The sequence below is a fragment of the Peromyscus eremicus genome, chromosome 4 (genome assembly GCF_949786415.1).
Source record: "Peromyscus eremicus chromosome 4, PerEre_H2_v1, whole genome shotgun sequence".
Lineage (NCBI taxonomy): Eukaryota > Metazoa > Chordata > Mammalia > Rodentia > Cricetidae > Peromyscus > Peromyscus eremicus.
In genome coordinates, this window is record NC_081419.1 from 65,084,487 (window position 1) to 65,110,601 (window position 26,115).

General features: G+C 35.7%; 1 protein-coding gene and 1 pseudogene across 1 annotated transcript; both read right to left on the bottom strand.

Annotated features, from left to right (window-relative positions):
• Positions 1-7,689: 7,689 nt before the first annotated feature.
• On the bottom strand, positions 7,690-8,646 carry LOC131908318 (olfactory receptor 4C15-like). The gene has a single exon (XM_059259370.1). It carries the CDS (start codon positions 8,620-8,622, stop codon positions 7,690-7,692), a length of 933 nt encoding a protein of 310 aa, XP_059115353.1. The 5' UTR covers positions 8,623-8,646.
• An 8,772-nt stretch (positions 8,647-17,418) lies between these two features.
• LOC131907799 (olfactory receptor 4C15-like) overlaps positions 17,419-26,115 on the bottom strand; it is a 12,865-nt pseudogene continuing 4,168 nt past the window's right edge.

Below are 26,115 nucleotides of genomic sequence, written 5' to 3' on the forward strand. Positions count from 1 at the left end.
AGGATAGCTACACCAGCTTGCTTCTTAAATCCATTTGATTGGAAAGTCTTTTCCCAGCCTTTTATTCTGATGTAGTCTCTGTCTTTGAAGTTGAGATGTGTTTCTTACATGCAGCAAATGGATGGATCTTATTTTCATATCCATTCTATTAGCATGTATCTTTTTATAGGTGAATTGAGACCATTGATGTTAATGGATATTAATGGCCAGTGATTGTTAATTCCTTTTATTTTTTTGGTTGTAGTGCCGTATGTTTCCCTTCTTTTGTATTTGTTGGTGTGGGACTGTCTATTGTCTGTGTTTTTATGGGTGTATCTAACTTCCTTACTTTGGATTTTTTTTTCTAGTGCTTTCTGTAGGGCTGGATTCATAGAAAGATATTGATTAAATCTGGTTTTATCATGGAATATTTTGTTTACTCCATCTGTGTTGATTGAGAATTTTGCTGGGTATAATAGTCTGGATTGGCATCCATGGTCTCTTAGTGTCTGCATAAAGTCTGTCCAGGACCTTCTGGCTTTTAGAGTCTCCATTGAGAAATCAAGTGCTGTTTTTATGGGCCTGCTTTTATATGTTACTTGGCCTTTTTCCTTTGCAGCTCTTAATTTTTTTTCTTTATTCTCTATGTTTAGTGGTTTGATTATTATGTGGCAAGGGGACTTTATTTTGGATCCAGTCTATTTGGTGTTCTGTAACCTTCTTGTATTTTTATAAGCATTTCCTTCTTTAGGTTGAGAAAGTTTTCTTCTATGAATTTGTTGAATGTATTTTCTGTGCCTTTGAGTTGGTATTCTTCTCCTTCTATCCCTATTATTCTTATGTTTGGTCTTTTCATGGTGTCCCAAATCTCCTAGACATTTTGGGTCATGACTTCATTGGCTTTAGTGTTTTCTTTGACTGATTAATCTATTTCCTCTATCGTATCTTCAATTTCAGAGATCTGCTCTTCCATCTCTTGCATACAGTTGGTTATGCTTGCATCTGTAGTTCCTGTTCATTTACTCAGATTTTCCCCTTCCATCACTACCTCATTTTGTGTCTTCTTTATTATCTTGATTTCAGTTTTCAATCTTGAACTCTTTCCCTCACTTATTTAATTATTTTCTCTTGGGTTTCTTTAAGGGGTTTACTGATTTCTTCCCATTTTTTGTTTGACTTTTCCTCGAATTCCTTAATGGAATTTTTCATTTCCTCTTTAAAGATCTCTATCATCATCTTAAGGTCATTTTTAAGATCAATTTCTTCTGTTTCTTCTATGTTGGGATGTTCAGGTCTTGCTGATATAGGTTCTGATGGAGCTATATTGGTTTTTATGTTGTTGACTGTATATTTGCACTGGCGTCTACCCATCTCTTTCTCCACTTGATGCAAGCAGTGTCTGTGTCTGAGGGAGCCTCTCTTAGTCTGATCCATACTCTTGGTGTAGTGGGAGCTCTTGGTCTAATTGATGCTGATGGACTCTTTGTCTCAGGGAACAGCTCTTAGTCCAATTGGAACTCCTGGGCTCTGTCTCAGGGAGTAGCTGCAATTTTGGTGTGAGGGTGGGTTGGGAGGGGTGGGGTCTGTGTGTTAAGGGATGGTGGATGATGGTGGTAGTCAGATCTGTCTGCAGTAGGCCTGCCTATTGGCTTGAGACTGGGACTGCAATGGGTCTTGGTGTGGGGGTGCAGGGCTGTGCCCCTTGGCCCCACCTAGACAAAGACTCACCTCTTAGTCCAATCAGGCACTGGCAGGCTCTGTCTCAGGGAACACTTGCAGTGCGGGAGGGTGGGTGGGATTTGGCAGAGGTGGGGCTTGTGGATTATAGGGTCTGATGAGGGATGGTGGTAGTCTGACCTGTCCATTGACTGGCCTGAAACTGAGACAGCAATGAGTGGTGGTGTAGGGGCACAGGGTTGTGCCCCTGGGCCCAAAGCCTGGGGGCTGGGGTGTTCAGGTATGAGGATAGACTCACCTCTTAGTCCAATCTGGTGCTGGCAGGTTCTGTCTCAGGGAATAGTTGCAGTCTCTGGAAATATGTTTCTAAGCAGTTATTTCTTAGAAAAGTGATTCCTTCAGCTACATTCTCAGTTCATGTTCTCTCCCAACAGATAATTTCACATTTCATAAGGCAAATCATTTGATGGCTGATATTTTGCCCTCAGGACTTGTTTTTTATTATCCTAGTGCAGAGCAGAGTTTTTCTTTGGAAGAGAATTTTTTTTTTCTACACACACCTTGTCAGCCAAATTTAACTTGCTGATAGGATATTTTAACATAATTTTTCTGCCCGTAGCTTTCCTTACTTTTAATACTTAGGAAATGGAAAGATGCAATAAGAAGTAATCACAGAGAAGATGCAATGTTCCCATATAATGAAGTTTCCTCCACTGAACAAACTAAACCATCATCTTAAATTTCTACTTCATTGAAGTTCTCAGGACACAAGCACAAGAAAGTCAGATTCTTGAACAATGTGTCACACAAATGGGCACCAATACAGTTTCTGACTGCACTTCTTTATGACTATGGAAGCCAGTCTACCACTATCCACACTTCTTTCTACATTCCTGTTGTTTAAGCTTCCACAAGAATGTTCCACTAAACACTGCCTCCATCATGTTAATGTTTGTCTAGGAAAATATACCAAACTCTTCCATGTTGAAGCCACAATTCTATTTGAAATGTTGAAGCCCACATTGTTTATTTTTATGAGAACAATAGCCCCACTTCTTGTATCAATTTTATCTGTTCCTTGTTTCATTGCTGCAACAGGATTCTTGAAAACAACATTTCTTAATCAGTCAAGGGTTTATTTTAGCACAGCCTCATCAACGAAATAAATCAAGAAAAGTGCTTACTGGCCTTCTTGAGCCTGATCTCATCAACAAAATTCCTCACATGAGATTTTGAAGGCTTGTCTCCTAAGTGACCCCAGATCATATTAAATTGACAGTCAAGAATATCTGTCACTCTTCATACACAATTATTTGCCTTGCCTCGTTGCTTTAGCTGAAACATCAAGCACTGTATTGAATCAAAGTGTAAAGAGTGGACTACACTATTTTTGACAAGATTTTGATCTGGATGCTTAACATTTTCACTCCTTGAAGAAGCTTCATGTGGAGAATCTATAACACTTTTGCCATTTTTTAGAAATGGTTCACTTTCACACAGACTTGCCTGAAACTTGCAGTGATCTTCCCAGACTGGCCTGTTAGTTATTCAGATTGAAATCAAAGTATCTGTTCATATTTTGAATAATAATTTAAATACTAAAAATGCAGAATTTAGACACTGAAGAAAAATTTCACCTTTTATCTTATCTGTTAGTTGATATGAATGCGTATTTAATGTGTTAGAACACATCTATATAATGTAACATGCACATGAGCAACCTGTAGAAGCCACAGATCAATGTGATTTGTTTGTTTCATTTTGTATTGTTGTTTGTTCACTTTTTTTGTTTTTATGTATCAACCAAAGTTCCCCCTTCTTCCTCTTTACCCTTTCCTCCTCATCTCTCTTCACATCCACTCCTCCTCCACTGTTTCTCTTCAGATACAGGTTGATGTCCCATGTATATCAGCCAGCCAGGGTGTATAAAGTTACAATCTAGACTCTTCTATTAAGGCTGGATGAGGCAATCTGGTTTTAAAGAACTTATTCCTGCTCATCTTGGACCTAGTAACATACATAAAAAAAATATAGAATTTAAGTTACCCCAGTAATAGATTACAAATAATAGTACCCAGACACACCAAGAATTCTATTGTTAATGGGTTCAAGATACAAGGGCTATTTCCTTTTCATTCAAACTTTACACATTTGTCCCAACACAGATGAATCAACTAATATGTTTCATACTCTATTCTCTATCAGGTGACATTTATTAAATAGCTGTCAGCAATTGTTACTAACAATATGTGTGTCTCAAACTCTCAGTTTCAGCTTTTCTGAGCATCTCCTATTTTACGCCTTGCCTTTCTTTGTATAATTCTCCATATCTGTTTCTGCTAGTAATACAGGATAGAATACCAAGAGCATTAGCAAAGATAATATAATGAATATATTTATATTTAATGCATGTATATATGTATACTAGTACTTCTGCAATGGAGTCATGTTAATAAAAGTTGATATAATTTTTCATACCTTCATATTATGTGATTTTCAAAATAAAATGATCTAAGACTCAAATTTTGGATTTGTGGTTTTCTGTCAGGAGGAAAATTTCTTTCCAGTTGTCATGGATGACTTTGAGTGTGAGTACCTAGTGGTTTCACATTTATGAAACCTATCCATATTGTAGCAGCTTTCTTCTAATTTCCATTGAAACTTGGTTTAATTGTCTTCATCATAAGTACACTCACAACTCTCATTTTCATATTTTTTAATCCATTTTCATTAGTAAAGAGTATGTGCTTTGATTTCCTTTTCATCATGTACTCCAAAAACTATTTATTTATTTTTATGTATGTATGTGATGTAGTCATGAGTTTCCTTGTGTGTGCATATGAGTATACATGCAGATGTAAGAGGTCACCAATATGGTCTTTTCTTCTATTCCTCTTCAGCATCCTTTTTGAGATAAGAGATGTCCCTGAACCTCAACCTCAACTATTCAGTTAGGCTCTCTGGGCAGTGAGATTTGAGAATACTCATGCCTCCATCACCCTAACACTAAGATTACAAGCATTCTACACCATTCCTGGATTTTTACATGGGATCTAGGTATCTGAACTCAAATTCTCACACTTTGCAGTGAGATCTTAATCAAAGGAACTATCCCCAAAGTCCAAAATTTATTTTGCATATTTACTGAAGTTATTTGTGCTATTATCTTTTATAGTTTTTACATTTACTGATTGTAGAGGATGAGGAAGAAAGTAAAACAGCACCATTTTAAGCAAGAGACAGTTATGGAAGTGTTACAGGATAAGAGAGGTTATGGGTGTGGGGATGACTCAAGACCCACTGTAATAGCAAGAATATCCTGAGAGATAACTACCACAGGTTCTTAGCACTGTTTTAATCTAATTTATATTTTAAGGAAGTATTTTCTAAAGCACTTTATTATTTTAATTAGAAAGCATCTCTTTATGGCCTTTTTTGATCTCTATACATATTTTCATACTCATATTATCACTCACAATGTATTTCCAAAAATTATGTTAATACAGCCAGACATTTTGGCTCATGCCTTTAAACTCACCACTAAAGAGGCACAGGCTGGTCCATCTCTGTGAGGTCTAGACCATGTGGACTATGCAAGTGTCAAGGCCTGCCAAGGCTATATAAGTGAGCCTGCCTCAAAAAAAATTCTTTAAATAACTACATCATCTAAAATAAGCAAATTAAATATTCACAAACAGTCATACTGTTGCAATACTAAAACTATTTTAATGATTCTGAGAACACCTAAACAAAATCAAATAGAGAATAAAATGGAAAGTCAAAACAACAAAATCTTAGCTAAAATTTAATCTTTAAACTGCTATGAATAAAGAGATAAAAAATGGCTTTCAGTAATTATTTCTCAGCTAAAAATTTAATTTTTTTAAATATCATTATCAATGTCTATAATTGGACATTTGGAGTTAAGATTACTGAATAATGTTTCAATTCAATGTATGATTGAAAAGAGTGGATCTGTTTGCTTCCTATGTAGTAGTCAGAGTAATATTTTATCTTGAGGCTTAATTTCCTACATTGGAATCAAAGTTTCATAAGGCATTGAACAATCAGTATCAAACCTTTATTTCTTAAGTTAATTTTTAGGATCTTAATGATAAGAACATTTATGTGTAGGGCACTGTAGCAGGAATCTTAAAAGTTCTTATTAATAAAAGCAAACTTGGAGCCAGGTATTGGGGTGAATGCTGGAAGTTCAGAGAAGCAGAACAAGCCACAGCTTCCTCACCTCAGCAGTTCCTCAGCTAATCCTGTTTTCTTAGACTGGAAGCTTCTGAGTCCTCATCCAAAATGAATCTCAGCTGAACTGCTGCTCAAAACCTAAATGCTTAACCAGCCAAATGCTTCTTGTTTCTGGTCTTCACGTCTTATATATCTTTCTGCTTTCTTCCATCACTCCTTGGGATTAAAGGCTCACTTTCTGGGATTAAAGGTGTGTGTACCCATGCTTGGCTGTATCCTCGTGGCCTTGAACTCACAGAGATCTAGACAAATTTCAGCCTCTGGAATGCTAGAATTAAAGGCATGTGCCTAACCTCTATGTTTAATATTGTGGCTGTTCTGTCTCTGACCCCAGATAAGTTTATTAGAGTGCACAATATTTTGGGGAATACAATACCACCACAGGGCACCAGCATGACTGTCCAAATGTGAACTGAACAAGGATAGCACCAATGAACAAGCCAAACTGGATCCATAAAACCCACAAGGCTTCAACCCTACACAAAGAACCACAGGCAGCAGAGGAAAGCTGGAAGCAGAAGTAGTCTTCCCAGGGAAGAACACACCAATTGTTTGACTAGTGACAGTCAACATTAAAAATATGCATACAAGTAGACTATGGTGACTGAACAGTTTATATTTAGCAATATAAATATATTACATATATGCATGCAAGAACAATTAGTTTTTTTTAAAGAGACCATAAACTTGTAGGAGAATCAGGAGGGATATTGAAGGGTTTGGAGGGAGGAAAAGGGAAGGATAAAGTCTGTAATCAAATTATAATCTCAAAATAAAATGAAAAATGGAAGTGTACCTGCTATGGGTCATGCACCAGGGATAGATCCGCATTCCACTGTCAGGGGCCCCTAAAAACATTAAACAATTTAACACAATGTGTCATGTGCTTCTGCTCTATTAACACACCACAGGAAATGCAGAACTCTAGTGAATCATAAAAACAACAACAGCAGCAGCAATAACAAAAAACAGCTATGAATATTAGTCCTCAAAAACAGCAGTTCTGTAATAAAAGAAGTCAAGACACAATGTTTACTTTCTTTTTATTTAAATTTTATTCCTGCATTCCAATAGAAATAAACACATACCATGAATTATATTCCATTTCAGGTAACATTTATTAGATAATGGTCAGCAATCAGAAACTAACATTTTTGTATCCATGACTGTCATTTTAAACCATTCTTGACATTTTGAATGGGCTTTGCTCAGTTATCTATTATTTATGTTAGAAACAGTATAGAATAGCAAGCTAACAATGATATGTGAAAATGCCTTAGGAAAGAGAGTGTAAGAAAGAGTGCTAAATTTACTGAAAAATTTATGAAGAGCTTGCATAAGTGAGTGTGGATTTTCTATTCTTTACATTAAGCTTGTGAAGTGTAATAATTTGATTGGTATGTGTATGTTTATTGGGTGCATGTATGTGTTTAATGTGTGAGAACATGTAGGAAATGCTGGTACCAATGCACATGCCTGCAAGGCACTCAGGAGGCACTGAACATTGTTTTCTATCACTCTCTACCTCATTTCCTTGAGAAAGTGTTGGTGACTGAGGCTTGAGCTAAGTGTGTTATTCAGAGATTCAATCTGTTGTTCAGTTCATCCCGGGGACCTGTATGGTTCTGATTTAGCAACAACGGGTAAAAGATGATCTACCATACCTGACTTTGGACATGACTGCTAAGAATCCAAACAAAGGTCCTCATTATTAAACAGTAAGTACTTTTATCCACTGAGCCATCTCCTCAGTCATGAAAGCACAATATTTTATTATTTATCAGAAACCACTATCAGCCTCCTCCACATTTTCCTGATGGCATTTATCATTTCCTTATTCCTGAAAGTGTACACCATAGGATTGAGCAATGGTGTCAGGACATCTGTAAATACAAACACATTTTTCTCAAAAGAGAATGGAGATGTAGGTCGTGCATATATTAATATACAAGGAATAAAGAAAAAAGCTACAACAGTAACATGGGATCCACAGGTTGATAAAGCTTTACGTCGCCCTTCAGAGCTGTGACCTCTCAGAGAGAACAAAATGACACCATAAGAAACAAGCAAAAAGGAGAATATAATGATGCAGATAGACCCACTGTTGGCAAATACCAAAATGACAAAAATGTGTGTGTCAGTGCAGGCGAGCTTCAGCAATGGGAACAGGTCACATATGAAATGATCAATGACATTGGGTCCACAGAAGGGCAGCTGCAATGTGAAGGCAATTTGTATGATAGAATGCAAGAATCCTCCAGCCCAGGCCACGCCCATCAGAATACCACAGAGCCTCCTGTTCATGATGAAAGAGTAGTGTAAGGGCTTGCAAATGGCCACATAGCGGTCATAGGCCATGGCTGCCAGAATGATGACTTCCACTGCAGCAAAAAAGTGCACAGCAAAGAGCTGTGTCATGCAACATTCAAAAGAGATGGTCTTCCTCTCATAAACCAAATCTGCAATCATCTTTGGTGTGACAGCAGAAGAGACACATGCATCGAGGAAGGAGAGGAATGCCAAAAAGAAGTACATAGGGGAGCCCAGCAGTGCAGGGCTGTAGACAATGGTCACCACAATCATCACATTACCCACAATGGTTGCAAGATAGACCAATAAAAATATAACAAATGATATTTTCTCAATTTGAGGGTTCTGTGAAAGTCCCAGGAGTATAAACTCATTGACAAAGCTCTGGTTATGCATGATTGTCCTGAGGACTTTTAAAGAAAAATATATGAAATTTGCAATTATAAGAAAAATATTTCTTATAAATTTACAATAAAGCTTCAATAATATGGTGCATATTTATGTAAAATTATCTTCATTAATTTTATTACCATTCAGAACAGAGTAGCAGAAAGTTTTTTATAAGTATTATTAGATATCATATAGATTTAACATAGAAATAATTGAATAATTTAAACAATAATCACAATTTTAATATTTTGGGATAAAACCATCTGTGTTAGAGAAACCCATATTGAACTTTCAGTTTGTGTCAATCTCTAAATGCTTCTTGTAGTAAAATATTGCATACCTTAACAATAAACCAAAGAATATAATTTATTAATCACGTTTACCACCTGCATTGAACAAGGAAGGTATGGCTGAGTCATCTTCAGTGATGAATTGAAGCTCCATCTACCAATAGAAGAAGAGGTAAAATGTATTTGAAGTTCATGACAACATTTTAAGTTTTGTTTCAAAGCACAAAGTGTACTAGAATTCAAATCAAGTAATCTGTTCTTCATAACACAGAAAATTTTGTATAGAGTAACTGCCATTAACATTATGCTAATGTAGAACTTGTTGAAACTTCATTTAAATCCATCAATTTACAGTGTGTCCAAAACTTATAAAAATGCTGTTACTGTCTATAATGACTAAACAGAGTCAAAATGAGCCTGGGCAGGACTAGGCCTCCTAGTAAAATATGTGACAAGGTAAAACTTTTAATTACAGTTTTAAGTTCAAGGAAACAAGATGTTTAAACTTGGATTTTAAGAGACTCTAGGTCCACATCCATGACCTCTCCTGAGAATTAACAAGGTAAAGACTGAGATTTTTTATTAAACGATGAGAATTTCAGAATACATGTGGTCTTTGTACAGTCTCCCTCTGTCTATAAAGGTACCACATCTTATTCCATTGTCATGTGTGAATTAGGCATTTTAATAAAAATAACAAGTTAAAGGATTGAGAATTAAAAGATGATCAACAAATCACCTGTATGAAAATTATATAGCTAAAGAGGAGAAATTAATTGTTGAATATATTTTAGAGTTCTGAGATTTAATTGCCTACAAGATCTTTATACAATTTGACCTTGCTTGGAAAGATACAATTCTACAAAAATATTGTTTCATATTCATATAAATTAAGTATAAAGCATGTTCATAAACATATTACTTACTCATTTCTAATGACTAGTAGAAGAAACAAGTTTGACAATGTTAAAATGTTACTCATGATATTCCCCTTACAATGCTAAGAGTAATCTACTCACTTGTAAACTCAGCTGCATCATGTGGATTCATCTAGACAAATACTCCAGCTCTTGAACATAATTTCCCCAGGAGGTCAAGGCTTTAAAATGTATTTGTATCTTCTCCTGAATATAATAGGCACATTGTACTAAATATACATTTCTATGAGACTAGCTGTATGAATATACACACAAAGATATAAATGCATATGTATATATGTTTATGCATATCTGCAAGTAAAATACTAATGTATTTATACAGAGAAGAAAATGGTGGTGATTTTAATGACTTGTATTTGCAAAGAACAGACACTGTTGCAATTGTAGTCATAGTAGAAGAAGAAGTAGCATACATCTACTTTGAAACAACCACTTCCATAACCACTTCCGTGATGTTCCTAGTGTAGTTCTTCACTAGTATCTATAATGTGAACTCTGTTTCCATTAATAAGCTACAGCCAAAGAAAACAGTAATAAATAAATAAATAAATAAATAAATAAATAAATAAATAAATAAATAACCTAAAGGTCCCTGGGTCACTGGATCAGGCAGTAATCAGTTAAGATGATCACCTCATAATTTATCAGTTGTCATTCTGTGCTAAATCAAAATGAACAAAGAACTGCAGTGAGTAAGGAGATCATGGAGGGTGGTGTCTATGAAGGAAATAGAATGAAACTCATCATCCCTTAAAATGACAACACATGGACATAAAAGAAAAACTGCTTCAAATTCTTGAGATTTTTTTTCCCTCAGATTTAGACCTCTACCCTTTCTTGTAGGGCAGGTCTGGTTAATTGATGTTTTGAAAATTTAATAAACCTAGGGACATTGAAATCTTCTTGTGAAAACCACATCAAATTAATGGTGTAAGTGGAAGTGTAAGAGGAGGTGTTGAGTGTTAAAGATATTCTCCAATGGAATCTCATTGAGTATATTAACCACACTTAAGGGCAGGCCCCATGTCCAACAGTAGATAACCAACATGAAATGAACTCAGTGTTGTTTTATGAACGTTTTGTCTCATATTGGTGTTTGGGTATTTTTTAACTTACTAGTCTTTTGTTTGTATATTATGGTTTCTGCTTTTATGTTTTTATGGGTGTGTATATGTGTTTCTTGTATATTATTTTGTGCTTTTTTTCTTTTTTTTAATTCTTGTTTAGTTGATTTAAAAAAAAGGATAAGGGGAATTCAGATAATGATGCAGAGCAAGGAAGATTATTTTATATGAGATTCTTGCTTTTCCAAACCAAAGTTTCTAAGTGTTTTTCTTCAAATTTTTTCACACAGTGTATAATATTTGGTTCTATAGGTTTATATGAAATATGATGCTTTTGATGGTTTCAGTGCAAAGCATGGTCTGATGTTCTTAATCAGTAGGGAAATGCTAAAGCTCTGTCCTCACTCACAGACACTCCTGTTTTAACAGCTTTCTTATACAACAAAACAGAGCAACAAAACTGAATGGAAGTTTTCAAGGGAATCAAAGGCCTATATTAACTTTAAAATGAAATAAATGCTAGCTTCAACTTTTATGTTTACTTAAGATGCACATCAGTTCTGATTGAAAGGATGACCCCGGCTTGGACTACTAGAAATAGTGGAGAGGGTGCCTGAACTGAACTGGCTTACCCCAGTGACCAGATCTGTGAATACCCTGTCATCACAGAGCTGTTCTCCAGTGACTGATGGAAGCAGGTGCAGAGATCCACAGCCAAACACCAGGCAGAGCTCCAGGTGTTTATAAAGAGGTAAAGAGAGGGAAGAGGGATTCTATGAGCAAGTGCATCAAGATCATGATGGGAAAACCTGCAGAGACGATCAAACCAAACTAGTGGAAACTTATGAAAGTTGGATCAAAACTGTGGAGCCTGCATGGGACTGGGGTAGGGCCTTTTGCTTGACAAGACAGTTGTGTAACCTGATCTGCTTGGGGGCCCCCTGGCGGTAGGATCAGAATTCATCCCTGGTCCATGAGCTGGCTCTTTGGAGTCCACTGTCTGTGATGGGAACCTCTTGCAGCCTTGAGGCCGAGGGAGGGACTTGGACTTGCCTCTATGTGCCTCCTCATGGGAAGCCTTCGCTTCTTGTGGAGAGGAATGGGGGGGGGAGGTTCGGAGGGGGAGAATGGAAGGGTGGGAGGATGGAAGAGGGGGATTTTTGATTGGTGTGTAAAATGAATGGAAAATTTTTCTTAAAGAGAGAGAGAGAGAGAGAGAGAGAGAGAGAGAGAGAGAGAGAGAGAGAGAGAGAGAGAGGACGTGGTCATTCTTCAGATAGTAATTTTCAGATAGTAATTTTCTAAATTTGTAGTCACTATGGTTTGTGAACACAAGTTATGATTTATATTATTTTGAAGCTGATATGCCTAAACAGAAGCTGTAGTTTAAATTTATACCTATAAGATAAAAGACTAAGAGTTGAAAATTGAGCTAAAACACATAAAAATCTCTTATTTGGTTAAGATTGATATATATTTGTTTATTTCATAGTCTTGCAAAATAAACTCTTATTAAAGCACTATGTCAGTGTCAACTGAAACTCAAAAATTAATAAACCCAAACCTTCTGTTCTACTTATTTATATTCATGTAAAATGAGAATAAACACAATGTTAAGTAGAAATTTAAAGTTTTTAACTCAGCTATGGGAGGACCAAGTCGGAATGGGAAGGGGATGGATATGAACAAAGTACGTTGTACACATGAAATTCTCAAATAGTGAATAAAATATTTAAAAAATTAACAAAACAGTTTTATGTGTAAATAGTCACATGATTGGACAAACTATTGTATCTCAAGCATTATAGTCCATGAGTACAAATGGGAATTAACAAGTTTTTTTTTTTTTTTACAGCCAAGATGGACACAACATCATTCAAGATTACAATGACTTTGAGCTCTTCAGCCTCCAGTTTCAATCTTAGGGATCATAGGATAGCAATCTTGTGTCACCTTACACAAGCAAATTCATTGTGTTTAGTCATATTTTAAAAACCATAATAAAAAGTAACTGCAACTACTGATATCAATATTATACTTAGCAGTTCCTACAAAGCCACATTGGGATGAAATATTGAATCAGTCTAAAGAGAAATGTTTCTTATTATAATCACATCATAAAGTATTCCAATTGCAGTGAAATTATTCACTCATTCAATACATTTAAAAAACATATTGGAAATTATTCCAGAATCCTATTTGTAATTCTGAAATATTATTTCAGTTTTCAAATTGTACTCTGAAAATAAAATGAGAGGAGAGAATTTCACAAAAAATCTATATTGTCCAAAATGCAATGCTGTCAAATGTAAAATGTAAGGAATATGGAAAACATTCATGAGGTATATAACATGAAAATAAGAATCTAACAAGCCACTAACTCATGCTAGTATAAACATAACATTAAAACATGAAAGATAAAGCATTTTAACAGTTTGTTAAGATATAAAAGTAGCCAAAAATTGATTGTCCATTTTTAGAATTTAAAAACAATATGTTGTCTAGAAGACAACAGTAACTTTTTTTTTTTTGGTTTTTCGAGACAGGGTTTCTGTGTAGCTTTGAGCCTTTCCTGGAACTCACTTGGTAGTCCAGGCTGGCCTCGAACTCACAGAGATCCACCTGGCTCTGCCTCCTGAGTGCTGGGATTAAAGGTGTGCGCCACCACCGCCCGGCTGACAACAGTAATTATTATGTATTTCATTTGCAACAAAACCATCAACTAAATCCCACAAAACAGTTTTTCTTTAAATTTATGACAAAAGGTGTGTGAGCTTTACAAACTATCCAACACATTAACAAAAGTGGAAGTATTGGGTTAGCGTAACAGCATCACACAATTTTATGCTATGATCTTTTATGAATGACCTTACCATTGTCTCAACGCATTTTCATTTCAAATTCTCTTTGATTTTAGACCAATATTCTTATGTGTGAACTAGCTCATTTTCTTTGTACTTCTCCTGAAATATTCTATTACCTAATTTTCTCTAACAGCCATGCATTTGAAAATTCTATAACTATTTCTGATCTTGCTCAGGGACCCTCAGAGCAAGAACTATAGCACTGAGCCGAGTCCTGAGCAGTGGTGTTGGGAAGGGTTCTCACCAGCTCTACCAGCCACACAACCTACTATTTTCTTTCTATTCATTTTGTCAAGAAGCAACAATGTATCTACAAATAATAAATGTTCTTTGTTAACTGTGAAGTGTACATAACTCTCAAAACTATAAAATATATGAGCAGAATGGTTATCATTATAAGTAAATACTTCTAAATGTATCTTTAAAGAACGGTCATTTAAAACAGACATTAATAAATTAAAACCCTATTTGAAATTGCTTCAATGTTAAGTTCCATAAATACATCATACTATTGATCAAAGATTATTATGTGCAAAGCAAAGATTTATCTCTTGTGTTTGTAGCGAAGCAAATTCCTCTCTGTGACTGTGAAATACATGCTTTCTAGATTATTAATGATTTCTATCTCTCCTCAGTGTTGCTCTGCTGTATTCTCTAAATGTCTCGATTGTACTTACCTTTTGTTTCTGGTATGTAGGGGAAGGGATTTTTCTAGGTTTCCTTCATGTTATTCCTATTGGGTTTCTGAAACTTCTTGGATGTCTTGATGATTCAGTTCATCTTAAAAGACAGGCCGCACCAGAATTATCATCAATATTCAAGTTCAGAGCTTAAACCACTCAAGTTTCTGGGCAGTTCTGAGGTAGAGAACTCATGCTTATTGACACTTGGATGGACACAGTCTCACTTTCTGACCTTTAGTGTCCTTCCTTATAGCATGTGCTAGTATGCATTCATGTAAAGAGAGAGTTTTATACTTGATCTGAATAACAGTCTGTGCTATGACAGCACTTCCATTCACCATGTTCCTAGTTTAAAAAAATCTATAAAAACCACAGAGCATACTGTATTCCAAATTGAACATCACGTTTTATATGTACTAGTACATAAGTAACCACATATTTAGAAGAATAAAAAAAAAGTATTGGAGGGAGGGATGGAGGGAAGAAGGGAATTAAGAAAGGGACCACGGAAGAAAGGAATCAAAGAAGGAAGAGAGTTTGTCCTTCAGAAAGGGCTATTTGAGCACTGTGGACATTTGAGCAATTATTAATGTTGAAGTGTTGTTCTCTTGGCTCCTCATGTATTGTTTTATTTGCTGCTGGAACCATGGACTTTGGTCACATCTTGATGAATTTAAGGGATCTGGGAATTAGAATTTATTGAACTCTCTCAAAAACAAGTAGTTATGAAGTGAAAATTCCATTGTTGTATTAAACAGTAACCTGCCAACAGTATTCTAAGGTTTACATCAATATCACAAGTTGGATTCATTTCTGAAATTACAAATGTGGGCCCTATGAGTCTCACCTTATATCAGTGCTGGAAATATATGAAGATATATGTTTCCTATTCTCTATGGTTTAGTGTCCATCATTCTTGACTAAAACTGTTGCTTCCATCTCTTCTATCCACATCCAAGGGGGAACAAGAGAACAGCTCTGTCTGTGAGAGGAGAACATTACCTCTGCTTCACAAACGCTGTGTTCATCGTGGTTGATGAGCAAAACCTAAAGAAAGGAACCAAAACTCTTCCTTCACTGTACGCAGAACTTAAAGATGTTTCCTCGAGACATCATGAATTTGTGAGAGTGATTTTAATCCCTTAGGTATTTTGAAAATGCCTGGCCTCATGGGATCTAAGACATACTCTTTGCATAATTATAATGATAACAATATTCATAATGCTTTTATGTTCATCCAAACTTATTTTGAGTGTTTTTTAAAAATTACATTTTGGTTTTGTTTGATAATGCTTTTCTAGACAAAGTTTTTCAGATATAGAACACAATTTTATAATGGAGGGAATACTGTATCTCTCTGCAATATTTAACCAAAATTCCTTGTATCACAGGAATGTTTTAATATATCTGTCAAGAAAATAATCAAGGTTTTGGGAAACACTAACAGAGATTTTCTTTGAAGGAAAAAAAATCATATATATATTTATGTAATATGTGATTATATATATGAAATACTACTGATGGAAATATTTTTAATTTCTCTAAGATTTTTTGTTTTATTTTTACTAATTTTTGACAATGACATATGTGTAAACATGTATTATGATCATATTGATCACATAACTGTCTCTTCTTCCTATCTTGTAGATCTGCTTCTTTTCAAGTAATCTCTCCTACATTTATATGTCTTCATTGACCAATGAGTTATTTGTGGTTGCTCATATGAGCATGGATATAAAACTATGACTGAACCTTTGGAAAGTTACTGGTGGCTACACACATGTTGACATCTTTATCAGTATCCATTAAATTCAGGAGAGGTAGAATTTCATGAGTCCTTCCCCAATTTATAATGTAATATTGAAGGATAAATTATGTGCCATTGTTGTGTAGGTAACCACAACCTTGTAGCAGGAATCTTAAAAGTTCTTATTAATAAAATCAAACCCAAGGTCAGGTATTGGGGTCAATGCTGGTAGATCAGAGAGACAGAACAAGTCACAGCTATCTCACCTTACCAGTTCCTCAGCTGGTCCTGTTTCCTCAGACTGGAAGCCTCTGAGTCCTCATCCCAATGGCTCTCAGCTGAACTGCTGCTCGAAATCCTGAACGCTTAACCAGCCAAATGCTTAACCAGCCAAATGCTTAACCAGGCCAAATGCTTCTAGTTTCTGGTCCTCACGCCTTATAAACCTTTCTGCTTTCTACCACCACTCCCTGGGATTAAAGGCTGCTTTCTGGGATTAAAGGCTGCTTTCTGGGATTAAAGGCATTAGTCACCATGCCTGGCTGTTTCCAATGCGGCCTTGAACTCACAGAGATCCAGAAGGATTTCTGTCTCTGAAATTAAAGGCATGTGCTAACATTTTCTAGCCTAAGTATCTTGTGGCTTTTCTGTTCTCTGACCCCAGATAAGTTTATTAAGGTATACAATATTTTGGAGAACACAATACCACCACACAACCTGATGTTTGTTAAGGATTAAAATGGCCATATCGCATCTAAAGGCCATGTATCATAGCACACCTCCCCAACCTCTAGGTCTTATATTCTATATTGCCCTCTATTTTGAGCTATTTCTTGATCTGTGAAGAGTTGAAATAGCTGTCCAATTTCTGCATGAACATTGAACATTTACTTATTCTCAGCACTTAGCTGAAAAATCTCTGTATTTATACTTACATACTACAAAAAGAAGCTTATCTGTCTAATCCTGAAAATAGTTGAGTGATATAAATATGGTTATTTAGAAGGCAGTTTAATGCTTTGTTCATTTAGAGGAATAATAGTTGTAGTTTCTTCATGAAGGCCTGTGACCTCACTAGCCATAGGCATTTGACAAATTTTACATTACCAAGTATGTATTACCTCCTGTTGCACATGATTCAAATCCAATCTGGAAGTGATTGATGACCCTCCACACTAATAGGCATAGTTTACTTGAAACCTCCATGTTTTAGCACTTATAGGCCACAGATGAGGATGACATTGGATGCCTCTTCTCCTCTTAAAGCCCACATTGCACCTTCTGGAAAGTTTTTCCCTTGTGAGTTCTCAATTGTGAGCCCCTGTGAAATAAAATATGTCACATACATCACACATACAATGACATAGAGCCCACCTTCCCATTCTATGTGGGACATAGCAAGGAAAGAGATCACCAGACAAAATAACAACTTATCAGAATAAGGACAAGATCCTGGGTACCCATATCTTGTGGCATCTGGAAAATGTGAAGGATAATCTGAGTCTAAAGATGTTATCTCCTACCCTGTCAGTAAGGTCCCTTTGCTCTGACAGGTACAATACTCTAGTACTCTGTTGCAGTCCTCATGTGTAAAAAAAAAAAAAAATCAATACCATATTGACAATTCTTTCAAAGTTTTCTGCCAGCTTGAAATATACCCTTACACCCCAGTTCTACTACTTGAGATCTCTGTATGCTACTCCAGTGGAAATATGTTTCTAAGCAGTTCTTTCTTAGAAAGTGATTCCTTCAGCTACATTCTCAGTTCATGTTCTCTCCTATCAAATAGGATTCAAACTTTATAAGGCAGGTCGTTTGATGGGTGGTATTTTGCCCTCAGGATTTGTTTTCTATTATCCTAGTGCATATCAGAGTTTTTCTTTGGAAGAGAGAATTTTTTTTCCCTAAACACACCTTGTCAGCCAAATTTAACTGCTCAAATTCTCCCCAACACCCTTGACAATCAGGATATTTTAAAATAATCTTTCTGCCCATAGTTTTCTTTTTTAAAATAATTAGGAAATGGAAAGATGCAGTAAAAAGTAACTATAGCAAAGATGCAATGTTCCACTATACTGAAATTTCCTCCACTGAACAAACTAAAGCATTATCTTAAATATTAACTTCACTGAAGTTCTCAGGACATAGGCACAAGGAAGTCAAATTCTTGAACAATGTGTCACACAAATGGATACCAGTACAGTTTCTGACTTCATTCCTTTATGACTATGGAAGCCAGTCTACCACTATCCACACTTCTTTCTACATTCCTGTTGTTTAAGCTTCCACAAGAATGTTCCACTAAACACTGCCTCCATCATGCTATTGTTTTTCTAGGAAAATATACCAAACTCTTCCATGTTGAAGCCACAATTCCATTTCAAATGTTGAAGCACACATTGTTTATTTTTATCAGAACAATAGCCCCACTTCTTGCATCAATTTTATCTGTTCCTTGTTTCATTGCTGCAACAGGATTCTTGAAAACAACATTTCTTAATTAGTCAAGGGTTTATTTTAGCACAGCCTCATCAATGAAATAAATCAAGAAAAGCGATTACTGGCCTTCTTGAGCCTGGTCTCATCAGTAAAATTCCTCATATGAGCTTCTGGAAGTTTGTTTCCTAAGTGACCCCCGATTCTATTAAATTGACAGTCAAGACTATCTGTCACTCTTCATACACAATTATTTGCCTTGCCTCATTGCTTTAGATAAAACATCAAGCATTGTATTGAATAAAAGTGTAAAGTGTGGACTACACTATCTTGTTCATGATTTTGAACCAGATGCTTAACATTTTCACTCCTTTAAGTAGCTTCAAGTGGAAAGTCTATAACTCTTTTACCATATTTTAGAAATGACTCACTTTCAAAAAGACTTACCTGGAACTTTCAGTGATCTTCCCAGACCAGTTTGTTAGGTTGTCATATTGAAATCAAAGTATTTGTTCCTATTTTGAATAATAATTTAAATACTAAAAATGCAGAATGTAGACACTGAAGAAAAATTTCACCTTTTATCTTATGTGTTAGTTGATATGAATGCATGTTGACTGTGGAAGAACGCATCTGTATAATGTAATATGCACATGAGCAACCTGTAGAAGCCACAGATCAATGTGATTTGTTTGTATCATTTTGTTTTGTTGTTTGTTCACTTCTTTTGTTTTTATGTATCAACCAAAGTTCCCCCTCCTTCCTCTTTACCCTTTCCTCCTCATCTCCCTTCACATCCACTCCTCCTCCACTGTTTCTCTTCAGATACAGGTTGATGTCCCATGTATATCAGCCAGCCAGGGTGTATAAAGTTACAATCTAGGCTCTTCCTCTTCTATTAAGATTGGATAAGGCAATCCAGTTTTAAAGAATTTATTCCTGCTCATTTTGCATCTAGTCACACACATAAAAAAATGCAGAATTTAAGTTACCCCAGTAATAGATTACAAATAATAGTACCCAGAAATACCAAGACTTCTACTGTTAATGGATTTAAGATACAAGGGCTATTTCCTTTTCATTCAAACTTTACACATTTGTCCCAACACAGATGAATCACCTAATATGTTTCATACTCTATTCTATATCAAGTGACATTTATTAAATAGCTGTCAGCAATTGTTACTAACAATATATGTGTCTCAAACTCTCAGTTTCAGCTCTTCTGAGCATCTCCTATTTTACACCTTGCCTTTCTTTGTATTCTCCATATCTGTTTCTGCTAGTAATACAGGATAGAATACCATGAGCATTAGCAGAGATAATATAATAAATATATTTATATTTAATGTATATGTATATATACATATATTAATGCTTCTGCGATGGATTTATGTTAATAAAAGTTGATATAATTCTTTCATACCTTCAAATTTTGAAAATTTTCAAGTAAGATGGTCTAAAATTCAAATCTTTTTTATGTCTTTTGGTCAAGAGGAAAATTTCTTTCCAGTTGTCATGGACGACTTTGAGTGTGAGTGCCTAGTGGTTTCACATTTATTGCACCTTTCCATATTGCAGCAGCTTTCTTCTAATTTCCATTAAAACTTGTTTTATTTGTCTTCATTATAAGTACACTTACAACTCTCATTTTTATGTCTTTAAATTAATTTTCATTATTGAAGTCCATGCTTTGATTTTCTTTTCATTATATATCCTATTAAGTATTTATTTTTATGTATGTATGTCAGTATATTCATGAGTTTCTTTGTGTGTGCTTATGAGTATACATGCAGAGGTAAGAGGTCACCAATGTGGCCTCTTCTATTTCTCTTTACCATCCTTTTTGAGATAAGAGATTTTCCTGAACCTCAACCTCAACTTCAACTACTCAGCTAGACTCACTGTGCCATGAGTTTTGAGAATATTCTTGTCTCCATCTCACCAACACTAAGATTATAGGCATGCTATACCATTCCTGGATTTTCACATGGGATCTAGGTATCTGAACTCAAATTCTCACACTTTGCAGTGAGATCTTTATCAAATGAACTATCTCCAAATTCCAAGATTTTATTTTGCATATTTACTGAAGTTATTTGTGCTATTATATTTTATAGTTTTTATGTTTACTGATTATAGAGGATGAGGAAGAAAGTAAAACAACACCATTTTAATCAAGAGAAAGATATAGAAGTGATACAGGATAAGAGGTTATGGGTGTGGGGATGTCTCAAGACCCACAGTAATAGCAAGAATATCCTGAGAGATAAGTATGAAAAGTTCTTAGCATAGCATGGTTTTAATCTAATTTATATTTTAAGGAAGTATTTTTTGAAAAATTTTATCCTTTTAAATAGAAAGCATCTCTTTATGGCCTTCTTTTAGATCTCTATACATATTTTCATACTCATATTATCACTCACAATGTATTTTCAAAAATTATGTTAATAAAGCTAGATATTTTGGCTCATGCCTTTAAACTCACCATCGAGGAGGCACAGGCTGGTCCATCTCTGTGAGGTCTAGACCATGTGGACTATGCAAGTGTCAAGGCCTGCCAGAGCTATATAAGTGAGCCTGCCTCAAAAAAAAAATTCTTTAAATAACTACATCACCTAAAATAAGCAAATTAAGTATTAGCAAACAGTTATACTGTTGCAATACTAAAACTATTTTAATGATTCTGAGAACACCTAAACAAAATGAAATAGAGAATAAAATGGAAAGTCAATAAAATGAAGTTAATCTGGCTGCCACTCCACACATTGTTTCATTCCTCACTAGACTTCCAGTAAATTGTGCCAAGTCACAATCGGTTGCCTTCATGGAGACTTTCCAGCCAGCCTGGAACATCTCTGCAGTCATGTAATGCTTTTTGTTTTGTTTTTTACATTTCCCTTAATCCACCACACTTCTTGTGACTGCCAACCCCTCTTACTTTTTCTCTATTCTTGTATGAGTTCAATGTCCTCCTATGTTTACATTAATAATTATACTTAATGTTTTGATATTTTTAGCATCAAATTGTGTTTTCCTTATAGAAAATGAGAATTTTAATCTGTACATTTCATATATATTATACTGTATTATTCATAATAAATACCATATACTGATTAACAAAAAGATTTAATTTTTTTGTAATATCATTACCAATGTCTACAACTGGACATTTGTAGTTAAGATTACTGAACAAGGTTTCAATTCAATGTATGATTGAAAAGAATGGATCTAGCTGGGCAGTGGTGGCGCACACCTTTAATCCCAGCACTCAGGAGACAAGAGGCAGGTGGATCTCTGTGAGTTCAAGGCCAGCCTGATCTACAGAGTGAGATCTAGGAAAGGTGCAAAGCTACACAGAGAAACCCTGGCTCAAAAAACCAAAAAAAAAAAAAAAAAAAAAAAACTTTCTACGTTGGAATCAAAGCTTCATAAGGCAATTGAACAATCAGTATCAAACATTTCTTAAGTTAATTCTTAGGGTCTTAATGATAAGAACACTTATGTGTAGAACACCAACATGACTGGCCAAATGTGAACTGAACAAGGATAACACCAATGAACAGACCAAACTGGATGCATAAAGCCCACAAGGAACACAAAGAACCATAGGTAGCTGAGGAAAACTGGAAGCAGAAGTAGTCTTCCCAGGGAAGAACATGCCAACTGGTTGACTAGTGACAAATAGTCAACATTGAAAAAGCAGCACTACAGTGACTGAACAGTTTATATTTAGTAATGTGTGTGTGTGTGTGTGTGCATGTAATAACAATTAGTTTTTTTTTAAGAGACCATAAATTTGTAGGAGAATCGGGAGGGATGTTGAAGGGTTTGAAGGAAGGAAAAGGGGAGAATAAAGTCTATAATCAAATTATAATCTCAAAATAAAGTGAAAAAAGGAAGTGTACCTGCTATGAGTCAGATGAGAGACATAGAAACTAGATGGGCAAAGCCTGGCATATCCAAACTTTTGTTACACATCTGACCTCATGTGATTCATATACATTGTTCAGATGTTGCTTTCGACCCAAACTTTAATTCTTCAAACATTTTTCAATGATTAATCAATACAATCTCATAAAGCTTCTGTATGCTAGTATACGTTGGCTCAAGGACACAGTATTTAGTATGTTGATTATGAAAGGAAGCGTATGTTATATAAAGTTAATTTCCTTCAAATTACACTTGACAATCTGAATATATTGAAAACTAACCATGACATGGAATAAAAATGTGTAACTTTCAATTATCTCTCCTGATAATTATTTGAATGTTAAGTACTTACTTTTGAACTTATAAAGTTGATAATATTAAAATCATGAAATTGATTAAAATACATTGTTCTTTGAAATAATAATTTTGTTATTCTTTCTTACTATATTTTCATTATTAAAACAAAATTTTAAAACTTGACTATATTCTTCCCCGCCTCAAGTCCTTCCAGATATTCTCCCCTCCCTACCCACCCAACTTTATGTTCTTTTTCAAAAAACAAAAACTAATACAATAAAACCTTCCAAAACCTAAAAGACAAGCTAAAATACCACTCAAACAGGAAAAAAAAGAAAAAATAATAACATCAAAATGTAAGCAAACAAAAGCACACACAAAGAACTGTAGAGTCCATTATATGTTGGTCAACGACTCCTGAACATAATGCTGCACTGAAGTGGTTGATATACCCAGTGTCACTCCATTGGAGAAGGTTGATTTTCCCTCTTTCTGCAGTTATAAATGATAATTTATTTGTTAGTCTTTCCCCTAGTGGTTAGGTCTTCATTTATTTATCCATTCATTTTTAAAAACATAACAAAATAAAATGCAATAAGATACAACAAAACTATCACATCAAAATTGGACAGGACAAACCAATAGAAGAAGAAGAGCCCAAGAGAAGAATCAGAGACCCATTCTTTCTCACACTATGGAAGCCCAAACAATTAACTTGAAATCATAATGTATGCACAGAGGACCTAGTGCAGAGCCCTGCATGACCAGTGCGTGCTGCTTCAGTCTCTGTGAGTTCATATGAGCTTTGCTAATGTTGATTTAGAGGGCCCTGTTTCCTTGGTGTCCATCCCCTCTGGATTTTAGACTCTTTGAGCCTCCACTTCTGCAAGATTCCCTGGGCATGAGGAAAGAGTTTTGAAGGAACCATCCCATTTAAAGCTGTGTGATCCAAGGGCTTTTTCCTCTCTTCATAATGTCTGGCAGTAGCTCTCTGCATTTGTTCCTATCTGTTGAAAGAGGAAGCTTCTCTGGTGATGGCTGAATAAGGCACTGATGTATGAGTATAGCAGAGTATCATTAGGAGACATTTAATTACAACTTTTTAATTTATTTTTTTTAGAACAATGGTTTTTGGTTTTACCCTAAATTCCTAAGCTAAAATCTGTTGACTCTGGATTATTTTTCCCTCTATTAGGGTAGGAGGCACATGATCACTATATTAGCATCTTACATCTCGTATTGATGGGAAAATAATGCCTATCTTCCTCTTTCCTTGTATTTGAACAGGAGGTCCTTATGGGTATTTTTCTATAGAATCATGTAACAGAGCTATGTAAATGTACATTTCACTCCCTCCCACCTGTTCCCATCAGCTGCTCTCAAATAACCACACAAAGGCTTATATTAATTATAAATACTTGGCCGGTAGCTCAGGCTTATTGCTAATTAGCTCTTACACTTAAATTAACCCATAATTCTTGTCTATGTTTAGCTACCCATGTGGTTTAGTACTTTTTCTCAGTACAGGATTTTCATCTTGCTTGCTCTGCATCTGGCTGGCAACTCCTGACTCTGCCCTTCTCCTTCATTCTTTTTAGGTTGCCCCACCAATCCTTCCTGCCTTGATGCTGGCCAATCAGCATTTTATTAAACTAACTCAAGTGACAAATATTTACAGTGTATAAGAGGATTATTCCATAGTAAGATCCCAGTGAAGTAGATGATGCAGGGACACATAGAGATGAGGTTCAATTTGGGCTCCTCTCTCTGCATTTTAAGGTTCTGAGGTCTCACAATGTTCTATAGAAACCCATTTTCCCTTGGAAAGATTTCAATTTTTCATCACCTAATTTCAATTATTTTTTATTTTATTTTTTTAATTATATTTTAATTTTTAGTCACCTTTTAAAATGAAAAAATAGTGTGAATGCCAACAATTTCAATAGTTCCAATAATTATAGTTCCTTCCAATATTCCACTGGATTAAGGAGATTTTTGTATAAAATTAAACTGGCTTTAATTATCACAAAATAATATTGCATAGTCAATTCAGAGTGAACATTTAAGCTCAGAAAAATAATTTTTATCACCCCATTATTGTTTTATACTTTATAAACTGATGTCTCCATAATGAGTTAATAAATGGCATATCCATCCAAATCAATATTGACATCTTTATTCCTTGTTTTCAGTTTTCTAAGTGTACATTTTTACTTGTGTTGATGTATGTGTGTGTGTTGTGTGGTGTGATACACATATATGTGTCTACATGAGTAGTGGATGGTATTTGTCTCTATACATGTGAACATAGAGTCAAAAGAGGGTACTGACTATGACTATCTATGACAGTAAACATCATTCCCTGTGCCAAGGTCTCTAGTATATCTTTATTTATTTATTTATTTATTTATTTATTTATTTATTTATTTATTTATTTTGCGGATTTCTGTGGGCCTCTCTAGCACTTTGTTTCTTCCTATTCTCATGTGGTCTTCATTTACCATGGTCTCCTATTCCTTGTTCTCCCTCTCTGTTGTTGATCCAGCTGGGATCTCCCACTCACCCAAGCTCTCTTTCCCTCGACCCTCGCCCTTCACTACCCCCACTCATGTCCAGGCTGTTCATGTAGATCTCATTCCATTTCTCTGTCGTTGGGCGATCCCTGTGTCTTTCTTGGGGTCCTGTTTTCCAGGTAGCCTGCCTGGTGATGTGAGTAGCAGTCCAGTCATCCTTGTTCCACATCTAGTATTAAGTTCTACATACAGGCACAGATTCCCTTGTTCTCCCCCCCTCCCGCCCTCCTCACCTTCCCCCCAGCCCGCCCCCCCATTCCAATCTCCTCCAGGGCAAAGCCTTCCCCACAGACTGAGATCAACCTGGTGGACTCAGTCCAGGTAGGTCCAGTCCCCCTCCTCCCAGCCAAGCCAAGGGACCCTGCATAGGCCCCAGGTTTCAAACAGCCGACTCATGCAATGAGCACAGGACCCGGTGCCACTGCCTGGATGCCTCCCAAACAGATCAGGCCAATCAACCCACTCAGAGGGCCTGATCCAGTTGGTGACCCCTCAGCCATTGGTTCATGTTTCATGTGTTTCCGTTTGTTTGGCTATTTGTCTCTGTGCTTTATCCGACCTTGGTCTCAACAATTCTCGCTCATATAAACCCTCCTCATTCTCGCTAATTGGACTCCCAGAGATCCACCTGGGGCCTAGTCATGGATCTCTGCATCCAGATCCCTCAGTAGTTG

Bases quoted from the DNA above. Each gene is read 5' to 3' on its own strand.
- LOC131908318 (XM_059259370.1), bottom strand. From the start codon at position 8,622: ATGCATAACCAGAGCTTTGTCAATGAGTTTATACTCCTGGGACTTTCA.